The 24,248-nt window shown below is 33.4% G+C and overlaps 1 protein-coding gene across 3 annotated transcripts in view; it reads right to left on the reverse strand.

The window, feature by feature from the left end:
* Positions 1 to 24,248, reverse strand: part of LOC145247991 (nuclear receptor subfamily 5 group A member 2-like) — a 364,710-nt gene that overhangs the window by 62,567 nt on the left and 277,895 nt on the right. For 2 of the 3 annotated variants that reach the window (XM_080109658.1, XM_080109657.1), the window contains one exon: positions 3,995 to 4,123. In XM_080109658.1, coding sequence (XP_079965784.1) covers positions 3,995 to 4,123 — 129 coding nt within the window. Of the gene's footprint in view, positions 1 to 3,994; positions 4,124 to 4,578; positions 4,713 to 24,248 lie in introns of those variants that run through there. The other variant, XM_080109660.1, reaches the window with a different exon arrangement.

The raw sequence follows: 24,248 nt of genomic DNA on the forward strand, positions 1-24,248 counted from the left end.
ATGTTTTGCAAAAAAACTATGAGCCTACAGTTTATACTAGTTATTATTATTATTATTATTTTTTTTTTTTTTTACACAGTGATCACCAATCATCAAGGCCCGGAAGCCACTCAGGGATAAGGGTTATTGCAAGTACATTACGTTAGTGTGGAGATTTGATGAAGTGTTTACTTAAGGGGGCAGTTCATTAGGAATTTGTCAACATTGGACTTGAAGACATCCAAGTTGTAGTCCGGTGGGAAGCAGGCAGACGGAACAGAGTTCCACAGGCGTTATATATATATATATATATATATATATTATTTATTTATTCTACTATTATGTAATAAGAACTTTGTGTGTGTGAGTTTGTTCCCTATGGATTCGGAAACAGCTGGGCAGATTTTTCTTAAATTTTACACAAAGGTACTTGATGTGTCTGGGAGTGTTCTTATGTATGTTTTGTATTAGAATGCGATTGATAAGTATCGAAAATCGATAATCAAAAAAATTTGATTAAAGAAAGAAGTTGGATTTTGATCAAAGTTAACACTTTTATACAACCTAACATCACAAGTGCATTTGAGAAGTTTTATCACCTCAGTAGGGTCCAGCCTATAAAATCAACTGTAGATTCTTTTATGAGACAGGGCAAATTCAAAATGAATGTTTCTTTTTAGAGCACAATTGAACCAAGATACTTGACTTTTGTATATTTAATTCAAGTGATGATGCAAAAATAGTTTCAATATATTTTATGTATTGATTTTAAGTATTTACTTCAACAGTGCTTAATCTGTGAGTAGAACAAGGTTGTAAGTTATATATATGGCAATTAAGCTACACAGAATTTTATGTGTTTCATCCTCGTAAGGATTAGTCAGCTGCGATAAATTCTGTGTAGCTTAATTGCCATATATTTTCATAACTTACTATATATATATATATATATATATATTAAATGACAAAAGTCTATATTGTAGATTTCAAGATGTTGACCATCGTATCTTTTATTTCTTTAATGTACTTAAAAAAATAAAAGACAAGATGGCCAACATCTTGAAATTTGCAATATAGACTTTTGTCATTTATTTATATATGCTCTGTAGTAATACTGAGTTTCATAAATTAAAGGACTGGTATAAATAAAAGGCGAAATATAATTAAATAAACATTTCCCAATATATATATATATATATATATATTTTTATATATATATTGGACTAATGTTTGATTTCCCAAGAAATCACAAGTGAAACATATATGCACATATGGAGCCAATGTTTTTCTAACTAAAAACTATACTATAATAATGATCTGCTTGTCATTGAGCACTTTTTGATAGACATCAGTTCCATTGGATTTAAATATAGGAAATTAAAGTTTTACAATCATTATATATATTAGGTTGGTGAAAAGAAATGTTTTTTATCAGCCATATATGCATAAAAACTCGACTTTATTTTTGCACCAACCTAATATATAATCTATAAATATAAAACATACCTCCAAACACCCGGGCAACGCTGGGTACCCCTCGCTAGTATTAAATAAAAGATGGGGAATAAGTTATATGTAACCTTTTATATCATCAGAACAGCAAAGAAAAATCTATTTAGACCTTGGCATTTCGAAGCTAAAAGAAAAGAAGGACTATGTTTGCTCCTCTTAATCGTGTTGAGCTTTTCTTATCTTGATGAGTTTTGCTTTCTTAAAGATTTACTCTTTGATAACGAAGTGAAATTACATAAACATTAGAAAAACACTGGATTAATCAACATTTCTTAGCTCTTCAACGTTTTAGTTTTGAAGTTAAAAAAATAGGAGGCCTTACTTTTGGAACAATTCTCATAAAATTTTTTTTTTTTCCTTTTTTGAGAGACTGCAAACTTTAAATTTAAAAAAAAAAAAATGACAGAAAAAGATTTTTATGTAAAATTGTAGTTTATTCCAAAGATTTCTTTTTGTCATTTACAAATTAAATACAATTTCAAGTATGCAGCTTACATGTATATGGCATAATCTAGGTCAAATTTTCGCAAACTCTACTCATTAAATTAGATGTATTTCGGCAATAATGCGTTAAATGTTGTCTTCCAAGTGGTCTGTTGTGTTTGGTTTGTCAGTGAAGACATGGACTACTTAAAGCAAATGTCTGCAACAGTAATAAATGCCTTCCAGTTGAAGTTGATAATCATTTTCCTTTATCACTCACTGTTGACTGTTACATTCTATCATCATTTTTGAAAATATATGGACCAATGATTCCACTAGTCTGTAAAGCACACCAAACAGTAAATTGGATGTAATAGTGTATCAACCATAGGTTGTGGATTATCAAATTCGGCAATTCTGTTTGACATAACCATTTAACCAAAAGTATGTTTTTTCACTGTAGAAAATTTTGAAAGAAAATTATGGATCAATGGCAATGGTTTTAATCTGTCCATTCACTAAATGTAAAGCATGAACGATAATCATTTGGCTTCAACTCTTGCAGAAGTTGAATTCTGTAAGCGCACAAACCAAGGTCTTTATGCAAAATATTCCATAAAGTCGAAGGGCACAAGTTTAATTGGTGAGCATGTTAACGAATTGACATATTTGCAGCATCCTAAACACTGTGTCGTAAAGCATCAATCATTTGTTGTGTGTGCACTCAACAATGTCTTACAGGATGGGTATTGTCGTTTAGAATAAACATAGTGCGAAAATGATTCCCAGTTTATCGAATGGTGCTCATAATTGACCCCCAGGACGATTAATTAAACTCACATAATGCCCAATATCTTGCTTGAATTGAAACGTGATTTTCAAAATAAATTTGCACTACTTGCAAACATTCCTCAAGTATAAGTTTCTTTGTGATGAATTACCAAACTCAAAATAACCGATAGTTGCTAAATCTGCAATTGAAGGAAATAGTTGGCAATTTAAAGTTCAGACTCTAAAAAAAATACCTGTACATGAAAATAAAATTTGTGTTGTTCCAAATAACATAAACTAGTTCTTATATTTACAGCTACATGAGTACAGCTAACCTACACAGAATTTTATGTGATTCATCCTTGTAAGGACGCGTTAGCTGCGATAAATTTGGTGTAGCTTAATTGCCACTTTTATAACTTAATAACGTATATATATATTAGTAAGTTATAAAAATATATATGGCAAGTTATACAGAATATTCTGCGTTTCATTCTTGTGAGAATTCACAGGCTTATGCAAAGAGTTGTGATTACCGCGCGTTTTTATATAAGCACATGCTATTGAATTTTTAGTTAGCCAATCAACTTCCTAGTTTCCACCATGCCCATCCTAATCAGCCAATGGGCAGGCATTTTCAGAACAAAGGTACAGTTGACCTTAGGTTCACCTCTTCCTTTGTGTGTGTTTTTCATGGGAAGAGTAGCTATCTAAGTAAGCTGACCTATTTTCAACTTAGGTGTAGTTAGATATATATATCTATATATTTTTAAAGACAATGATGACGTTAGGTATGTGATTTTTTTTTTCTATAATTCGAATATTATTTTAGTTTATATATATATAATTATTTATGTATATGTATGTTTATTTTATTTTATTTTCTATTTCATTTTTATTCTATTTATTTATTTTCTATTGTTATTGTCAATTTTAAATTTATTTTGTATCGCTATCTTAAAGTAAAGTTTATCCTGCGCACACAGTTGTTCGCTATTTCTCTCCTACAGTTTAATAGATGTTCGGGTTCTTTAAAGTATAGGATAGCAAATTTTTCATTCAGACATAATCTACATGGATCTTCTAGGTCCCTACATGTACTTGCTTGTCTTACAATGTTCCATTCGACCATCGGCAAACGTCCGCTTTCTTTGAGTTCCCAGTATTGGTTTGCTATATATATAATCTTGGACTGATATTTAATGTTCAAAGAAATCACAAGTGAAACATGTATGCATATAGGTAGCCTAAAAAAAAAGAAAAAAACACCCTATACATGGAAATAAAATAATATAAAGTACGTTCTTACCTTTGCAACTTTCACATGTTAAAAGTCCATAGTGATAGCCGGAAACTTTGTCTCCACACACGGGGCACAATTCGTCAAACCGTACTTTAACATCAGGTGAGCACTGCGGCTCATTCATGGAAGTGGAGGCTGGAAAGGAAAAAAAAAAAAACATCAGCATAAATTCTGGACGGATTTCTTTTATATGCAGCTAGATGTACTCGATGTTTATCGATAACGAAGAACAAATAATGTTTAATGTGGAGGTGAAACTTACAGATACACATGAAATCGTATAATTTACTAGCATGGATACCCGGCGTTGTCCAAGTAGACATGAAGTTCTGTTTGGACACACCTGCTATATGGCCTTTAGACAGCTCTATCCAGGATATTGAACACTTTGGATTTACTAACTTTATACTTATCATATATGATACCGTATTTTCCCTATTTTGACTAGCAGGCAACACTGAAAACAATAGTGCGAATAATCCAAAGTTGTTTTATGTTACTATAGGGTTGGCCAGCATTGCTTGGGATTATAAAAAAACAAAATAGAAGAGTTTAAAAAAAAAAAAAAAGTTTAAAAGTAAAACTCTTACCTCTCTATCTCTCTCTATCCATCCTTGCAGTTTTTCTACATTCCTCTCTCCTGCCCGTCTTTCACTTCTACCCAGCCCACTCCTCTCTCTAATGTATTGAAAATCGGTTACTTATACACTATTTGACCGAAACGCTGAAATAATATTATTATTTAGAAAGCCATTCTTAATATGGGGAGGGTGTTTTGAAACTATTCTGTAATGTCACCTAAATAAAACATGAGAAAACTTGCATTTAACTTGAAAATACTATATAAAAAAATAGCGCAGGTCAGCTAGTGCATAACCACCAAAAATAATAATCCAAGTCATTCATCTCTCTTTTCTATAATAGATAACATTAGAAATGAATGAAAATTGATGACACTTTGCCCAGTTGACCTCGTTTCGCTCTAAAGAATGAATAATTAGTTTTAAATTTTACATATTAATTATCCAGAGCAACGCCAATCAAGAAAATACCAACTTTGTGGATGTTTTTTTTGTAGTTTTGGATTTTTAGCTAGAGATACAAACGCATATACATAAAGACAGCTGCCCTTTATATAATAGATAAAAAGATATATACATGAGAAAGAAGAAAGGAACGGATGAAATCCAAAATCTTCCATCGTGGAAAGAGTTAACAATTTTGAAAATGGCGCCCATCACATTTTTTCTTGCAATCTCTTCCCAGAGGTATTTTAGATATTAATTATCCACGGCAATGTCAGTGTACTCTCCAACTTTCTTCAAGTGCATCTTGTCCAACTTGGGAATTCGGATAGAATTTTGAATCGAACCCTTTACTTACTTCACAGGAGTAACATGCTTTTGTTTCATCAGCTATGACTGGGTAGAGGTCCTAAGTAATTCACACACTGTGAATTGAACCTTCAGAAGAATATCACTTTTACAATTTATTTTTCTCCAAGTACTCTAACCACTGCACCATGAGTATGACTGAAATGTTGTGAAAATGACACTGAAGATGAGAACAGTAGTCCGAAGAATCTAAATAATACAAATAATCTACCCTCATCTGAAACATTGAGAAACATAATATCAATTCGATTTGTGAATGTTTGTTTTGTAGTTTTTGAGATTTAGTTGGCTATGCAAACACAAGACAACTGCTCTTTACATAATAGATAAAGATATACACGCGAGGGAGAATGAAAGAGATGAAATGCAAAATCTTCCATCGTGGGAAGAGTTAACAATTTTGCAAATGGCGTCCATCACATTTTTCTAGCAATCTCTTCCCATAGATATAGGTAAATAGTGATAAATGTATCAATCATTCAATCATGATAAAGATATGCCAATTCGAAACATGAACGAGTGAGAACTGAAAAACGTATACAAAAAAGAAAAAAAAAACTTGTTTGTGATAGTCACAAACCAATACTCCCACACAATGAGAATATTTTCTCTTTTTAAAAACACCATACATTTGAACAACAACAATACAAGAAGAAAAAAAAAGAAAAGAAAAAAAAGAAAAGAAAAGAAAAAAAAAAGCTTAGGCTAAAAATAAAACCTTGCAAATTGTTTATGCAATGTTAAAAAACATAAAATTTGACACAGTAAATCTGTATGAAAAGTCAGCGACTTTTTTTTTTTATAGTGGAGTTAACCATGTGACACATTGTTATCCAGTGCAATGCAATAACCAACACTTGTCAAAATAACTTTTCAAATCTATACTGTATATAATTTGTACTATTCGGACTACTGTTCTCATCTTCATATATCTAGAAATTTTGTCAATTTTACAATAATGTTCATATTAAAACAACAGACACTTATAAGTACGTTTTTTTTTTTAATATGGACATTACTACTATTATTATTATTACTATTATTAGCAAGCCGCCCGGCATTGCCCATTCATAAAATACACATAAATATTACATTTCAATTCATACAGAAACTGAGATATGTGCATGCGAGTATTATGTTTATTCTAAACAGTTCACTTCTAAGTAAAAATACTCGAGCAGAGATCGAAATCAAAACCTAAAGACAGTAAGTCAAGTACCATAACAATTAGGACAATTTGACACAATCTTTAAAAAAGTGTTTTCAAACTTCCTTATTCTTAACATAAATGATCTGTAATATGAACAATTCACGCATGCGCATTCGTGAAACAGTTTGCAAACAGATAAAAGCCCGAAGACTCCCCACATATCAATTTTTCAATTTTGACCCATGAGAAGCCCGTTTTTTCCGGAGGAAAACCAATCACAAACTTTTCCATATATCTGACTATCCTATATATCAAATTTCAAGTCTGCACATCAAAAATTCTTTCAGTATGTAGGTTGAGAAGTGTCCTCACACACACACATTCTCACTTATATATATATATTATATAATTTGTTCTCATCTTGATGCAGTCAATTTTGTAATTTTCATAGACGTTGTGAACCTGCCTTTGCTTTATTGCTATTTTCATGGCAAGTGCTCGATTGAACTCCAGTCCATGTTCCCCTCTTGCCAAACTTTCACAAAAAATACTCGACTAGCTGCAACCACTATATATGATTTCTCCCCCCTCTCTATCTGTGCCTAAATCTAAATGCAGATGATATAAACAAAGGTTCTTTCTCAGAACTGCCCATCTTTGGAACACTGTTTTGCTGTTCTGCTTCTCTGTTGAATATAACATATTAGTCTTCAAATTCAATGTAAATAAGTTCTTGTTGAGCCGTTCCCTTAAATAATCACATCCTACCAAATTTACACCATTACTACCACATTACATTTGTTAATTCTTATCCTCGAATCGCCTTCGGGCCTTGAATAAGTGGTGACACCCAAATAAAAAAAAAAATTGAAAATAAATAAAAAATAAAAAACAGGCACAAGAAGTGTTTGTTTTTTTTTGGGGTTTTTTTTTTAATGGACATTATTACTACTACTACTATTATTTATTTATTTTTTTTATTACATTTTCAACCCAAACAAGGCACATTGCCACTTTGGTGTAGGGGGCTACTATCAGGGGAAACAACTACTGGGGTACTATGTAGGGATTTGGGCAGCAAGAGGTGGTTCACGTTGCACTTGAACTTCTGCATGTCAGTACAGTTGGGGAAGCAGTGACCTGGAATGGAATTCCAAAGTCTAGCGGTTCTGGGGAAGAAACTACCGGAATAGAAAGCTCTTTTACATCTAGGGATCTCTACAGTGTGGAGGTGGGATTTTGCAGCTTGTCGGGTCTGTCGAGGGTGTTCACGTCGTGGGAGCACAAGTGCTTGCAGTTCATCAGAGCATTCACCATTAAAATACTTGTAGAACAGGCAGAAGGATGCAACATTTCGTCGATGGGACAGAGGCTGAAGCTTAGATGCCAGTTTAGGGCCTATCAGATTTGCGACTCTCTTTTGAACCCTGTCAAGGAGCGAGAGACTAGTAGCCGATGCACCAGCCCAAATATGACAGCAATACTCCATACATGGGCAAATGGTTGCCTTATAGAGGTACAGGATACTTTCGGGTGTTAGTAGTTTTCTAGCACGGTAGAGAGAGCCCACCTTCCTTGCAGCGGCCCTGGCAATGCCCTTAATGTAATTGTTCCAACTCATGTTTCCTGTGAACGTTAGGCAAAGGAGCTTGAAAGACGTACTCTCAGCTAAAGAGTCGTTGGCCATTGCTATAGGTGGTAGAGAAGGTTTCTTGCAATTATTGAATGAAACCAGTTTAGTCTTGGCAGCATTGAACGTGACCATCCATTTTTGTCCCCATTCCACTACTGATTGGAGGTCATCCTCTAGTGTTTCTGCCATTACTTTAGATATATGTTCATTTGTTTTCCTGTCGTGTCTGCTATAGAGTGTGGTGTCATCAGCATATATACCCATCTCAGAGGCAATTTTGTTATATTATTATCATAATTACTTCCTCCGGTCAGAAATAGTTGGTGCAGAATTAAAACTGTCCGCATTTTAGGTTTTGTCACGCACCATTTCAATGTTTTAGGGGGTAACTGGTAGTACTTTAGAGCGTGCTTAATTGCAAAAGAACACCTTTCGTTCTAAAAGTCATTTAGAGTTTAATCTATGCACATTACTTTGTTGACTGTTATATAATCTATTTTTAAAAATACCCGCAGTGGCTATATAAATATGGAAAATGTAGTTGATGCTAATGTGGAAGGTAAAAACAGAAGTGATAAGACAGAATTGACAAATTCAAGACAAACAGCAGTTCTGCAAGCGTTGCTACAAAGGTCTAAAGGGCGTATCCTAGAACGAGGTGCAATCAAAGATGTTGCCACAAAATTTGGTATAAGAAGAAATATTTTGGTTATGAGCACTAGACAGTTCATCAGATATATCGGTGCCAATGGATTCTTTGAGCCATAAGTTTTTCTGTGGCCGAAAAAAGGACTATAGTTCACAGTTGGCAAAAATAAAGACCATTTCCTTGAGAAAAAGAACCACTTTGAGGTCTACTGCTCAAGCATGTGGAATACCCAAGACAACGTTGATTGCAAGGATGAAAGATGGTGAAATTCGGGCACATTCAAATGCTGTAAAACTGCTTCTCACGAAAGAAAACATGAAATCCCGCGTTGATTTTTGCCGTTCGTAGTTAGATTTAAATCAAGGAACTTTTAGAGAAATGTTTGATTTTACAAAGAATCCTTCAGAATTTTATGAAGAATTTTTCATAAATCTTGGTTTCAGTTTCGATTTTAGCTGATGGCACCTTAGTAATCTATTTTTTTTTTTTATAAATAATTTTATCAAGAATTCATAAATTTTTGTTTCAGTTTCAATTATAGCTGAAGAAACTCAAGTTATATATATATATATATATATATATATATATTTCCAAAGTTTTAGTTTTGATTCAAGCTGATGCACCCAAGACATATGGATATATTTTTTTTTATTTGTGAAATCGCAACTTTATGAGATATAAAAATTGATAGAACATTAACTCTATAATATTATGTCCAAAATCTGCAGGAATTTAAATATCATATTTAAGCATACTTTACGACTGGGCTACGCTGGGCATCCCTGCTAGCTTCGATAAATACTTTCGCAGCTTTAGCAAAAGAGCTACAATAATATCAGGGTGACTTCGTTTACGCTGAACATCTACAGAATGCCAACATCAATATATTACATATGAATGAGTCCCCTGTGGAATTTTCACAGGTCCCGCTAGTTATTCTTCTTATTATTATTAACGTTTATATCCTCAAGGATGCTTCATGCCAAATTGTTGTTTTAGAAATGGCCAACAGATAATTATAGCTGAATTTTTGAGATGACGATAATTTCTACTATTTGTATTGTTATTCTCTGTGAGAAATTCCGCATTCAACCGCCATGTTTCTTTTAGGCCGCCTACACGGTTTGCTAGCCGGTCTGTGATTGGTTTAAATTTTAATGTGTCAGGTCATTTTGTCTTGTCATCGTCATTACAACTGAAAGGTAAATGTGTTTTTTGTCTATCATCTTGTAAACGAACTTTGTATAACTCCCTCTATCATGTGAAGTATTTACCCTGTGTGTGTGTCAACAAGAACTGTTGCATAAATGTCTCGGCTCCGTATTATTAATAATATGAAGTTCCCAAGAATCGTCACAGTCGTCGTCGTTGTGATGTAAACAGTCTATAAATGTCGTTATCATCTTCTGTATTATGTGTCTTCGATATGAACCCCGCAACACAACAATATTAAAATCAACAAGATACAAGTGATTCAAACTGTTCAACATGAACTGTAGATATATTCCGAACCAGCATGATAACTATATTTTACGAAATAATAACACTATAAACATTTTTGTATCCAGGTGTATAAACACCCCATAGGACTAACCATGTTTGGAACACCCAGGTGACTACAAACATGTCCCTTAACCCTCTGGGGTCATGGGGGCGCTACATTATTTCATGCAGTGTATTTTAGGCAACAAAAAAAAAAAGCCTGGCGGCACTCATCCCTCCCCAGACTCCAAGCACATACAGCACCTCGCATTACTAAATGGTCACCCATTTTAGTATTGGTCAGGATCAACGTCGCTTAACTTTGGTGATCTAATAGGAACCAGTGTGTCAGTGTGATTACGCCGTATATAGATGACTAACACAGGATTAAAAGTGTCCGATTTTCTCGATTCCGATTAATAGTCCCAACACTAGTGATTATATTCACTCGAATCCCGAGAATTTCCAATTCATTCATAATCGCAGTTGGCCAATGCAGTTAAGTACAACAGCGACACGTTATTAAATTGCAAAGACAGTTGCTTAACAGGTGCTTACTGCTTAAGTACAACAATCTCGGTGACAAGTCACTAGCGAGCAATTGAACTTTTAAGAATGTCCAATGTTTCGGAGTCACCTTAGCCTAAACGGTACTCACAAGTTCTGAGCTACGGGGTTAATAGTTATTCGACTCTATTGTCACAACTCGTATAAGCAGACGTCAACCAAAATTGTAGGAATTGAACTTTTACCAGTCAGCAATTTTTTTTCACCCCCCCCCACTTTCAAAAAACAGCTGAACCGAACGATACAAGTTTTGCGTACTAAAAAAAAAAAAAAAAAAAAAAAAATTAAAAAGAAAAGAGTAGAAAAAGCAGAATCACAACTTTGTTGCACTGAAGTGACTCACGTCATATAATGAGGGACGGAGCACCTACTGTAATCAAGAGAGGAGGGTTTCAACTATCGGATGAGTGTGTCTGTTCGAAAAGGGTTTATTAGCAAGGTAACTAAGTATGGGTACTTACGTTTTACTTTTTAATTTTTGTTTTTATTTTATTTTTATTTTTTATTTGTTTTTTGTTTTTGTTTCTCCTTCCTGGAAGAGCACTTGTCTGACATCTAACTCGCGGTTAAAGATAAGAACGATGCTTAAAGCGAACGCAAGAGAAATAAAAACGACGTGTGTGAAAGGAATTTAATAATAAACAAACTTACTAAATCTTTCCTTTTGCTGACTAAACACAGCAATTAAACTCGGTGCGTTTCCAAAGTTGCTGTGGTGCAGTTGTTAGCAATGAGGACGACTCTAGATGCTGTGTTCTCTCGCGTTCAGGACATCAATCACACTTTCACTTATAATTCTTTGTGGAAATGGCAGGTGCTCGACTGAGCTTCAATCTATTGTCACCCTCACCCGTACAAAACTTTCACAACAAACACTCGTCTATCTACAACCACTGTCAACAATTTCTCCCACTATCTGTGCTTAAGTCTAAATGCAAATTCCATGAACAAAGTTTCTTTCCTACAGCTGCCCGTCTGTGGAGCTCTGTTTTATCGGCATGCTTTCCACCTGACTATAACATGATTGTCTCCAAGTCCAATGTAAACAAATTCTTGTTACTCAAATAATCAAATTCTACTCAGTTTCCACTACTGCTAATCACTACGTCATTGTCTTGCTGACCACCTTACACTCATTAATTCTTATCCTCAAGTCACCGTTAAGCCTTGATAAGTGGTAAAAAGAAAGGTAGGAATCTATTAGTATGAGTTTTACTCTTAATATTATATTCTCATTCGTATTGACAAGATCCTTGACATTCACAGCTTTTTGGTTTTTTTTTTTTTTTTTTTTTTATATAGGAGTCCCCACTTATCAAGGCTCGGAAGCCACTCGAGGATAAGAATTAATGACTCCACAGTAGTCAATGAGAAAATATCGTAGTAACCGTTAGTAGTGGAAATTTGGTAAGTTGGATTACTTAAGGGGCCAGTTCAAGAACTTGTTTACATTGGACTTGAAGACGACCAAATTGCAGTCAGCAGGCAAACGGAAGAGTTTCAGAGATGTGCAGTTCTAAGAAAGAAGCTTTGTTCATGGAATCTAGGTTTAGGTTTAAGCTATAGTTTTAACCGCTCATTGACAAAACAGATCATTCATGAAAAATCAATTGGTTGGTTTCATGGCATGTCAACCCTTTTCGGGTCATTTAATCATGGAAAACAAGAAGGTTTGTTCGGGATAGTACGTCAGTCACGTGTATTTTGGACAGTTGTCGCTTATTTTTATTGATGATAAAAAGAAGTACTGCTGCTGCTAATATTAACAGCGAAATACTTCACGTGACTGAAAAAGGAATTAATTACCTAACTAAATAAAAGGAATGGTTTGAAGGCTATATCAATGCAGTTTGTAAGAAACATCATGGGCACGTGTTAGCATATAAAAGAATAATGACAATATAAAAATTTTTTTTTCAATAATTTTCAATTATATTACGTTTATTTACCAACAAGGTGGTAGGTGCTGATTTCCCTAACTTTTGCGAGTAGTATGGCTTCTCCGGGGGAGGGGGGGATGCAAAAAAACATGTAGAACTGTACTCGCCAAATATTTGCATATGTCTCTTTCTATTTTCCCATGAACCGTATTGCAATAGCCTTCAAACACAACTCCTTTCACACTACGTACAATACTTCAAATCAAACTACAACAGCTTTTTAGGATGATGAATATGAATTTGCCCATCTATCATAATAGTCAGACAAATTTTAGGAGGTTTCCACATGAGAAATATTTTTGAGAGTTGTGATGTCGAGGCAGAATAGAGTTAAAACATCTAATCATATAGTCGTTTCAGGCCGTCCAGTGGAATCAATTGTGTTCCCTAGATGCTATAAATGTAACGGTTACAATATCGATACACATGAATCGTTTGGCATAATTGAAAGACCTCCCAATAAAAATAGGCAATCTGATGAGATGTGAAACCCGATTCAAAACAATTGGAATCGGAAGAAAAAAAAATACAGATGATGGGAACTGATTTGCCAATTTTAGCCACTTCACATGACGAACTTTGCAATTTTTATTTTCTTTTAATTACATACTTCACAGATTTCCCATGAATTGTGCATAGATGCACACACATTGTTTTATATATATATATATATATATATATATATATATATATATATATATATATAATTATAAATATTTTTTATACCTACAGACACGAGTGTTTCATGCTTTCACAGTGACGATTGCTCCTGGTTGAAGAATTGAAACGCCACCACGAAGTCACCTTTGACTCCATTAGCACGAGAATCAAGGCAAATTTAACATTTCTTAGAGAAAAATACAGGCATAACATTAAGACGACCTATAGTGACCGCACAACCAAAAATCGCTATCTTGCACACAATGCCAGGCGACCGCCTTTTATTTTCTCAGACAGTGTTCAACTTTTAAGAACTTACTTCTTAAAGAGCCGAAATTGTATATATATATATATATTATATTATGTTAGAATACCCGTCCCAGGACAGGTATAAGCAATAAATATTGCATTAGTTTTAAATTTTAATGTTTTCTTTCTTTGGGAGTATAGTATGCTTTCAATGCATCACTCCAGGAAAATTGACAAAAAATAAAATAGAAGTTACTTAGAATATTTTTTTAATTTTTTTATTACATTTTCACCCCAAGCAAGGCACATTGTCACATTGGTGTAGGGGGCTACTATCAGGGTAGCAACTACTGGGGTACTATGTAGGGATTTGGGCAGCAAGATGCCGGTTCACGTTACACTTGAACTTCTGCACGTCAGTACTGTTGGGGAAGGCAGAGGGATGCAACATCATGTTCAATAATTTAGGATTTTGCCAAGCACCTATCCTTTTCAAAATTACTTAACTTAAAATTTGATGGCGAGCAATATATTTTGTCTTTAATTTATTTTAAAAGATTTGTGGGGCGGGGAGGAATCACCCTCTAAATGTTAAAGTTTACAAAAAAAAAATAATAATAATAATTTGCCTATGTTACTCACAATGTTGTCTAGCATATATATTCCCCAAATCATATTGATCCGTTAATTGCACAATAAAATACATATTTATAAGCATATATATAATACCTAATTTTTGTTTTATGTTTGGTAGGATTTAGAATATTTGTCGAAGTGAAGTCAATCGATTGGACGGTAGTCAAGTTTCCACACACGCAAATGAACTAATGCATGTGTACCGATCAGACTACCACACTGACCCCTGATCCTATGATGCACATGAAACATTTGGGGGGTAGTCTTTTGCACCATGTGCTTAGATGGCATTTCCCAACTGCCGTCAGAATTGCGGTATTTTTGCATACTTTGGGTTGATATAACAACCCACTAACAAGGGATGGGGAATAGCCGGAATCCCCAACCCAGCCTGTTGATTTTTACCTTTTTATGGGGAGCACTTCTAGTTTATGTGGGGAAAGTGTAGTACTAGCTTCTTGCTTTGTTTCCTGAACCTCTCAACGCTGTCGCGTTGCTGGTGCTGATAACAGCGTGTACCCGGAAGTGATCTTCTAACATTGCCCCCAGGCTGCTAGCAGTCTCTGGCAAAGTGATTGGGACCGCTACACTTTCAGCGTTGCACTGTGATTGCATCCTGCTGGTCAGGATTTGAAAATGGGCCAACAGACATACGAGGAAAAATTTTGTGTTGCCTGACCGCTGCAGTCACAGGCTCATCCAACTCTAGCTATTCTGTCATGAGAGCTTGGCCTCTAGCAAGAATCTGTTCCAGGGTCATGTGCTCCATCGTTGAAGACCCACGCAATTGTTGTCTAACCAAACCGGAAAGTCTCGACACAAAAGTGCAACTTAGCCATCGGTCAGATGGTTTTTTTTTTTTTTTTTTTTTTACACAGTGATCACCACTTATCAAGGCCCGGAAGCCACTCAGGGATAAGGGTTATTGCAAGTACATTAAGTTAGTGAGGAGATTTGCTGAAGTGTTTACTTAAGGGGGCGGTTCATTAGGAATTTGTTAACATTGGACTTGAAGACATCCAAATTGTAGTCCGGAGGGAAGCAGGCAGACGGAACAGAGTTCCACAGGCGTGCATTTCTAAGAAAGAAGCTCTGTTCATGGAATCCGCGTTTTGATTTAGGCACAGATATAGAGTGGGGGAAATTTTTCACAGTGGATTCAGCTAGACGGGTGTTTCTCGTGAAAGATTGGCGAGGGGGGACCAGAGATTGGAGTTCAGACGAGCATCTGCCATGGAAATAACGATAAAACATATAAAACGATAAAATTCTTTGATAAGACATGCCAGGTCCTGGAGGTCACCCAAGCATTTGTCAAATTGTTTCCCCGGGATGCAAACAATGAGACAAATTTGTCAAATGCAACAAAAAAAAAAAAAAAAAAAAAAAAGAAAAAGAAAAGAAAAAAGGCACAAAAGCCACAAGGAGGACTTGTTTCACTTGCTTTAAACCGTCCCTTCCCAGACACACCTTTTTCTTTTTATTTTTCAGATCTTTTTTAAGAAGTTTTAACATCGTTCGTCTTTTTTTGTTTTTTTTTCCATCACGTTTGTATTTTCTTTTTTTTTTGTTTTTCCAATTTTAAGAAATTTTAACATCATTCGTTTGCATCACGTTCGTTTGTTTTTTTTGTTTTTTTTTTAATATTTAAACAGGGTTATTACTTTGCTTATTCTTTTGTTTTTATTTACCCCCCACCCCCCACTGCACACACTTCTAAACACCCGGGCAACGCCGGGTACCCCCGCTAGTCTACAATATAAATCTCACCTGTCTGTTTAAATGTCTGCGTAAAACTTTTAACAGAGGCGATGAATTTTCACGAGATCGGTATCGTTTTGAAGCTCGACCTTTGGATGACAAATATCGAAAAATTGGCTAAAAATATTAACTCCTTCATCCTCCACTGGCCATTATTTTTCTATAGGGAGGGGTCGCTTTTTTCACCAATATTTTCGAAAATCATCCACGTCTTTTCGATTGATTTAAACATTTGTCACATCCGGTTTGGTAATGGGCGCAATAACAAAGACGTCACGTTTTTTTTTTTTTTCTTTTTTTCTTTTTTTTTACATTCTTTTCTTCCTTCCTGGTACAGGTTCGAGCCTGCCTAGCTACTATCACTTTTTTTTTGTTTTTGCTCAACATATAGCTCCAAACACCCGGGCAATGCCGGGCACCCAGTTTAGTTTGTTATAAGCAAAGAACCCACTTTCAAGGAAAAGAAACCCCTTTTAAGAAAAATAATTCAAACTAATTATATTTAAAATTATTTTTTAAAAAGGATTTTTTTTTTTTTTTTTTAAATCAGTTTTTGTGTTTTGCTTATTTCAGGCTTGATTTCAATAAATATTTGATTAAGAATAAAAAGAAAAAATTCAATTAATTTTATCAAAGTTATGTATAGACGAGTCATATAGATACACAAGATTGGAGGAAGTTTTACCGTATTTGCCAATCAGTTTCAGTAGAGATTTAATTCCATTTGAGGAAGAATCTTGCATATTTATTTCAGTAGAAACTAGTGATGGGACGATTCCAATATTTTTCCAATCCCAATACAATTACTGATTCCATATTAACTTCTCGATTCCGATTCCTTTTTCCCGATTACTGTAAAAGCACTTGTTAAATGTGCAAATATTTTCTCAAGTGTAAAAATACACTTGTAGCAGATGATCAGTAGATTTTAGTTTTATTGATAGTTTCAAATCGATAAATATTCTATCATTAGCATCAGAACCGGAAGATTTTGTTTTAGACAAAATCAAGTAAAAAAGATAATTAAAAGACTCGTTTTAGGCATTGGAAAATAGGCATACATTTTTCCGATTCCAATATCCCCTAAAGTGCTGATTTTTCTGATTCTGAATTTCGATTAATCATTCCAGCACTATAGCAGAAATTAAGTCTTTGCTACTTAAAAATGCACCCCCCTCCCCAAGTGGAGCGGTATATATTAAATAAATGCTAACATCCAAATATACATATAAAGAGTAGTACAAAATATACTTATGGCAAGTTACCTACACAGGAACGTTCAGGAACAAAACAATTTCTGTGTAGCGCACTTGCCATAAGTATATTTTATACTATGACTAAGATCTACTCTTATATTGAGCACTATTGAATTAAATAATGAAAAGATATTACATAATATTTTAAATTTTATAATATATATATAAAACTCAAATGACCTTGTAACGGGTGTTGTAACAACATCTGGTTTACGACTTCCGGTTGCGCATGCATACATAAACAAATAATCAATGCGATAATAAAACATATTGTTTTACTTTGTACATTTTCAGCATCCTAATTGTTTTTGTTTTTTGCATTTAAATTATCCAAATAAACAATTGTTAATACTTTCTGCATTTTTTTTTTTTTACATCGTTCATGTCCGTATTACGTTTAAGTAATTTTAACACAATTTTCTTACAAATAAATCTACTTTAACCCGTTGACAACCGTAAGAGCATTTTACAACGGTGATTTACCCATCGCCTTTATTTTTTTTAATTTATTCTCCATTTTTTAAAACACATTCATACATTTTCTTCTACACTACTAGCATAAATAAATAAACCCGAAAATATTTTTTTTAATTTGCGTTATAAATAAATAATCAATGCGACAATAAAACGTATTGTTTTACTGTGTACATTTTCAGCATCCCAATTTTTTTTTTGTTTAAATTAAAAGATATATCAAAATTTGAATTTAACTTTAAGTATTATGGTATCTGTTCAATGCACATTTATCTATAAGTATGGCAAACCACTTATAATTCAATGACTGCAAGTTTTTTTTTTTTCAAAAATAAACAATTATAAACAGAACGACTCATAGAAATCTATCTATATTCTTTTTCATTTTAATATACTTTTATAGAAATGTTTCTGTTATGTCACAAAACCTATTTTCTTTACGTCACAAGTGTCATGCTCATACATTAATTCCATAGCTAATATAACATACGGACCCAACGGGTCACGGTTAGTCTAATGTATATATATATATATATATATATATATAGTTAATTCACTACCCGCACAGTAGCTGCTGATTAGCATAATGGTTCAAAGCTTTGACTGTCGTACGGACGGTCGGGTTTCGACCCTGGCTTGAGGTAGTTGCCTGTCTAGCCGCACTGATGAGCTGTGATACAGTGAAACAGTACTGTATGTGGATGAATATGTGTGTGTGTGTGTATATATATATATATATATATATATATATATATATATATATTAGTGTGTGTATAAGTGTCATTAAATAACAGAATGGTTTTTGTTTGTTGAGGGTATTTAATTCTCACCCATAGCAAGAACTATGACCCCAAGGTCAGAAAGCAGGATTGAGAAGTCAATGCCCCCACCCCCTCAAGAAGGGACACTCTGACCTGCAAAAAGTGTCCAGGAAGCCTGGTTGGCATTCCCCAGTAAAAGCGCCTCAGGCGACTAGCAATAAACTAACCCCTTCTCAAAGAAAGAAGGCAAAGTCTGGGAAGGTGAACCTCCTAGAACTGCACAGAACGAGCATAACACTGCAATCAACAGGGACCAGGTCATTACAGGAATGAGATTAAGTATGTAATTTAATGAAAATATCAATTTGTGAAAATCTACACAAAAATTAAAACGTTTTGTAAATATACAGACACACTGTGTGTCGCAAAAGTCCACCCGAAAATTTAAGTTTTGTAGATATAAATGCACTTTACTTTACATAAAAATCAAGAGTGATTTTTATGTAAAGAATAAAAAAATATAACTCAATTTATTGTTATATTATTTTATAAATATCAATCCAAACATTAAAGTTGTGCAAATATATAAAAAAATGCACTCTTCTTATTTACAGAGGCGAGGTATGTGCAAAGGTCCACCAATATGTGCCCCCCCTTTTTTTTGCATTGAAGTACGTTGGGGTCTGTATCCATACTTTGTCCCAAGAATGGTCTAATCTCTGTAGATTTGGGGGTCCTGAGGATAAATATCCCTAGCTGACTTTTGTTGTTGAGATTTATTTCAGAAATTTTATAAATTTTTGGAACATTTCATTTAGTATTGTGGTCAAAAGTTTGAATATTACGTTCCTGAGTTTTGAGATGAGAATTGGTTATTTGTATTATTTAGAGTCATCGGACTACTGTTCTTATCTTGAGTGAGCTTTTCACAACGTTTCGGTTGATGTAACCTCCGATATTCTTCAAGTGTATCTTGTCGACCGCGGGAATTTGAACAAAATTCCAAACTGAACTCTTCATTTACTTCAAAAGGGTAGCATGCCGTTGTTCTGTCAGCCATAACAAGATAGAGGCTCTAAATAATTTGCAATTATATTTTTTGGTCACCCACACTGAGAATTGAACCTTCAACAACAGGAGAAGGTCACTCTTACAATTGATTTTTCAAAGTACTCTAATCACTGCACCAAGCAGGCATGTTACATCATTACATCGATTTTATAAATTAAAGGACTCGTATAAATAGAAGGTAAAATATAACTGAATAAACATATTTCCCCATAAACAAATATGCATATACTAAACTCATTGAACAAAGTAAAAAATTTAATCTAATAATATAGTATACGAAATTTATAACTTCCAACTTAATAACTAAAAACAATAAAACTATTAATCCCATACTGAGTCAGATGCCTCACATATCACCGATAAGAAAGCAGTGCCATTCAATACTATATTACCACTCATAATAAAAAACTAAAGTCAACTGAAATAAGAAATATATTAACCATTAACACGAGAATTAAATATCGAAATAATTGCACACAAAGATTAAAATTGCTTGGAGCAATATTAATTAAAAAGGTACAGCCTAACATTAATAAAGTAGCTTTTAACATCTGTACTAACATATTTAATATATTTAACAATTAATATATATATATATTCGTAACTAAAAATTTATATATATATATATATATATATATATATATATATATGAGAAAGAAAATTAAAACTGTAAGTTCAACTTTACAATCAAAATTTATTGTTCGACTGAATACTCCAAAAAACAATTTACAAAGTGCTTATTCAGCAGAGTTTCAAAGAATGCTATTCTTGTTATTCTTCTCATCAGAGGACATAAAGAAATCAGCAAATTGTATTTGCAGCAATGCTAAAATTTGAAAGAATAGCATTCTTTGAAACTCTGCAGAATAAGGACTTTGTAAATTGTTTTTTGGAGTATTCAGTCGAACAATAAATTTTGATTGTAAAGTTCAACTTACAGTTGGGATTAAATTTTCTATATATAAATACTGTTATTTATATTAGTTTGAAGTTTACCATTGTGTATATCAGGTAAACCCTGCATCCCTTTGATTTCATTACTATATATATATATATATATATATATATATATTTTCTTTACTCTTGCCTCCTTAACAAACGACTTAAATCAAAATAATTAAATAAAATTAAACAAATAAATAAAAACCAAACTAAAATTAATTACATATAAAAAAGCAACAACAAAAAAACATCCTCTGTAAGAACAACAAAATTGCTCCTGCTGATGATCAATGATCGAAAGTGGTCGAGGAAAATGGCTGACAAAAAAATCACTCAGCAACCTAATATACAACTTACCAACTACAACGACAAAAAATGCTCGGCACATTGAGAAAATTAACATAAAGATAAAGAAGAAAGTATTTAATAAAACGTGTCTTCATAACGACTTGCTGCCAATATATATATATATATATATATATATATATATATATAAATATAATGAATCAATAGCAAAAGTCTATATACCAAATTTCATGATGTTGACCATCTTACAATTTATTTCTTTATTTAAGTTGACATTTACAACTCTTGAGAGTATCTGCCTTGTAGCACAAAAGCATCTACTTTGGCGTAATGCAAGCAAATAAGGTAATTGCAACTTCTCTTCCAATTTTCACATGTTTTAATCATGTCCAAACGCTTTTTGTTTCCTTTTGGTGGATTGATTATTGCTGTTTCTTCTAATGATTTAAGGGCAAAATAGATTCATTGATTGATATTATAATTAAGTGAATGATTTTGTTCTACAAAACAGATACTGTAAATTGTAAATGTCAACTGAATTAAAATAATAAATTGTAAGATGGTCAACATCATGAAATTTGAAGTATAGACTTTTGTCATTGATTCATTATATGCTCTGTAATTACATTGAGCTTCTTAAATAAGGATTGGTATATGTAAAAAGGAAACATAAGTGAATAAAGAATATTCCATAGTATATATATATATATATATATATATATATATATATATATATATATATATATATATATATAAAAAGTACCCGTCGTTGACTGGGTTCAAAAACAGCCTACAGAAAATTTATGAAAGTATGATAGGTTATGAAAAGGAAGGGTTATAAAGAGATAGCTTCGAATTTGGGGGTATCAAAACCAAAGCAAAATATGATGAAAGTAAAAATAAAATAGATAAACCCCATAATTTATTATACCATACCTGTTCACACTGAAACACTTATCACAATATTCTGTGGATCTATATGAAAAAACCTTGTTAAACTTTGTGACATATTTCCATTCTATGGAGGTCAGGCGTGAACGAACACCCCATAATTTTATTATAATATATTTCTTCAAACTGAAACCTAATTATCAAAGTATACTTACGCAGACAGATATGAAAAGTCTTTATTAAAGTTTGTGCCTATTTCCATCCCATGGAGGCCAGGCGCGAACGCAGACCCCACAATTTTATTATACCATCCCTATTTAAGTTAAAACATACTTATCAAGATATTCTTATGTACATCTATATCAAAAACACGTGTAAACGTTTTTTTTAATTTTTTATTTCCATACTTTGTGGACCAGGCGCGAACGCAGACCCCACAATTTTAATGAACCAACGTTCTGCCAGATCAAACATACCCATTCCTGTGTCTCGATACATCTTCTATCATTATATGTAATCAGTTTTTTAAAATAGTCAACCATATAGGAGCCTATTCGTGATCAGACACACACACACACAGCTTTATATTATAGTTATATATATATCAGAATAAACTTATTTAACAATCAACTGGTATGGAAGCCTGTGATTATAGGTCTTACAAAATATTATTGGCAGTAATATTCTATAAGGACAATCCCATCTAAATAAAAATTGCTCAATATACAAGATAGAGCAAATAAATCAAATTTAGTAATTCAATAAATTTAAAATTTATGACGTGAAATGTTTGAATTTCAAATCAAAAAATGTTATTATATGTAAGACAAAGAATACATTTGAAATATTACTTATATATATATATATGCATATATATATATTAGTGAAACCACTGAGCAGCAACAGAATATCATCTTCTAGTGCACCTTATCTAGGACTGGAGGTCACCATAACCTGCACTGGTGAGGCAGCATATGATTGTAGTGGTAGGGGGGGGCTGGTAGATATAGGATCAGAGAATTTCGGGTTAGAACAAATAGAGAAGAGATAATCAGTTATATAAGCAGATTTCGGGTTAATCCTTTAAACTGAACTGGATTTTTTTTTTTTTTTATTCATTCACCACCGACATTTGAGAAAATGAATGAAACTTTTCATGCACAGTAAATACACCGAATTATGATAAACTGTGACTTTATGTTTGTTTTGTTTTGTGAGGTGAGGAGGGGGGTGTTCGAAGTATTAGTGAATTAACTGATTAATATTTAGGAATTAAATATGGGCTGATGGTATTTGGCCACCCACAGATGTACTGAATTTAATACATTGTACTAGTTAATTTATATATTAATACCACAGTATCTTTAACGTACGTACGTACGTGTGTCACAGTTTTCAGATTATAAATTATTCGATCGGGAGATCCCATTTATTAAAAAGGAGGACAGAAGGCAACAACATACCACAAACATTAAATTAGTATATAGATACGCTGATTTAATGTTTGCAGCATCCTACCACCCTCCAGTACAATAAATAGGATCTCCCGATCACCGAAAAAGCATTGTAAAAATAAATAAATAAAAAATATAAATGATATCACTTTGGAGTCGTAAGTAATACTAAAATATGCCTTCTTAATCTTCTGGCTAGGATCTAAGTGTAGTATCCGTTCTGTCTAAAAATGGTATAATGTTATTGTGGGGCTTCCGTTCGCGCCGGGTGTCTATACAATGGAAATATGTCACAAACTTCTACGAGGATATTAAAGATAAACCATAATAGCCAGATATATTTTGACACTACATTTAACAGATCACTTAAATAAATACTTTTACAGTTTTAACAAAAGGGATACAATAATATCGCAGGGTCTCTATTCACACTGCTAAACGTCCACAGAATGTCCAGCAGCAATATATTAACATAGGAAAGATGCTGCTGTGGAATTTCCACGGGTCCCGCTATTATTATTATTACTCTTTTTCATCTGAAACAAGGCACATTGTCACTTGTAACATAAAGGTCTACTATTTGTAATCGTGTCTAACAGAGGACTGTGGGGAGTTGAGCGTCGAGATGTCTGTTCACATTACATATAAACTTCTGCATGTTAGTACAGTTAAGGGAGGGAATTTTTAAAGTCTGGCAGTCAGAGGGAAGAAACTATTAAAGTAGAATCTGGGGACCTCAATAGTGAAGGGGTGGAATTTTGATGCTTTTTAGGTTTGTCAGGAATATGTACATCAAAAGAACACAAGTACTATGAGTTCATCAGAAAAAACTCCAATAAAGCACTTGTAAAACAGACAGGGATGCAGAATGGTGGTGATGGGGCAGAGGTTGGAGCTTGGATGATAGTGCAGGACCTATTCGATTCAAGACTCTTTTTAGTCTATCTAAGAATAAGAAACTAGTGGGAGATGCACTAGTCCAGA

The sequence above is a fragment of the Euprymna scolopes genome, chromosome 26 (genome assembly GCF_053919585.1).
Source record: "Euprymna scolopes isolate OS-2025 chromosome 26, ASM5391958v1, whole genome shotgun sequence".
In the NCBI taxonomy this organism is placed as follows: domain Eukaryota; kingdom Metazoa; phylum Mollusca; class Cephalopoda; order Sepiida; family Sepiolidae; genus Euprymna; species Euprymna scolopes.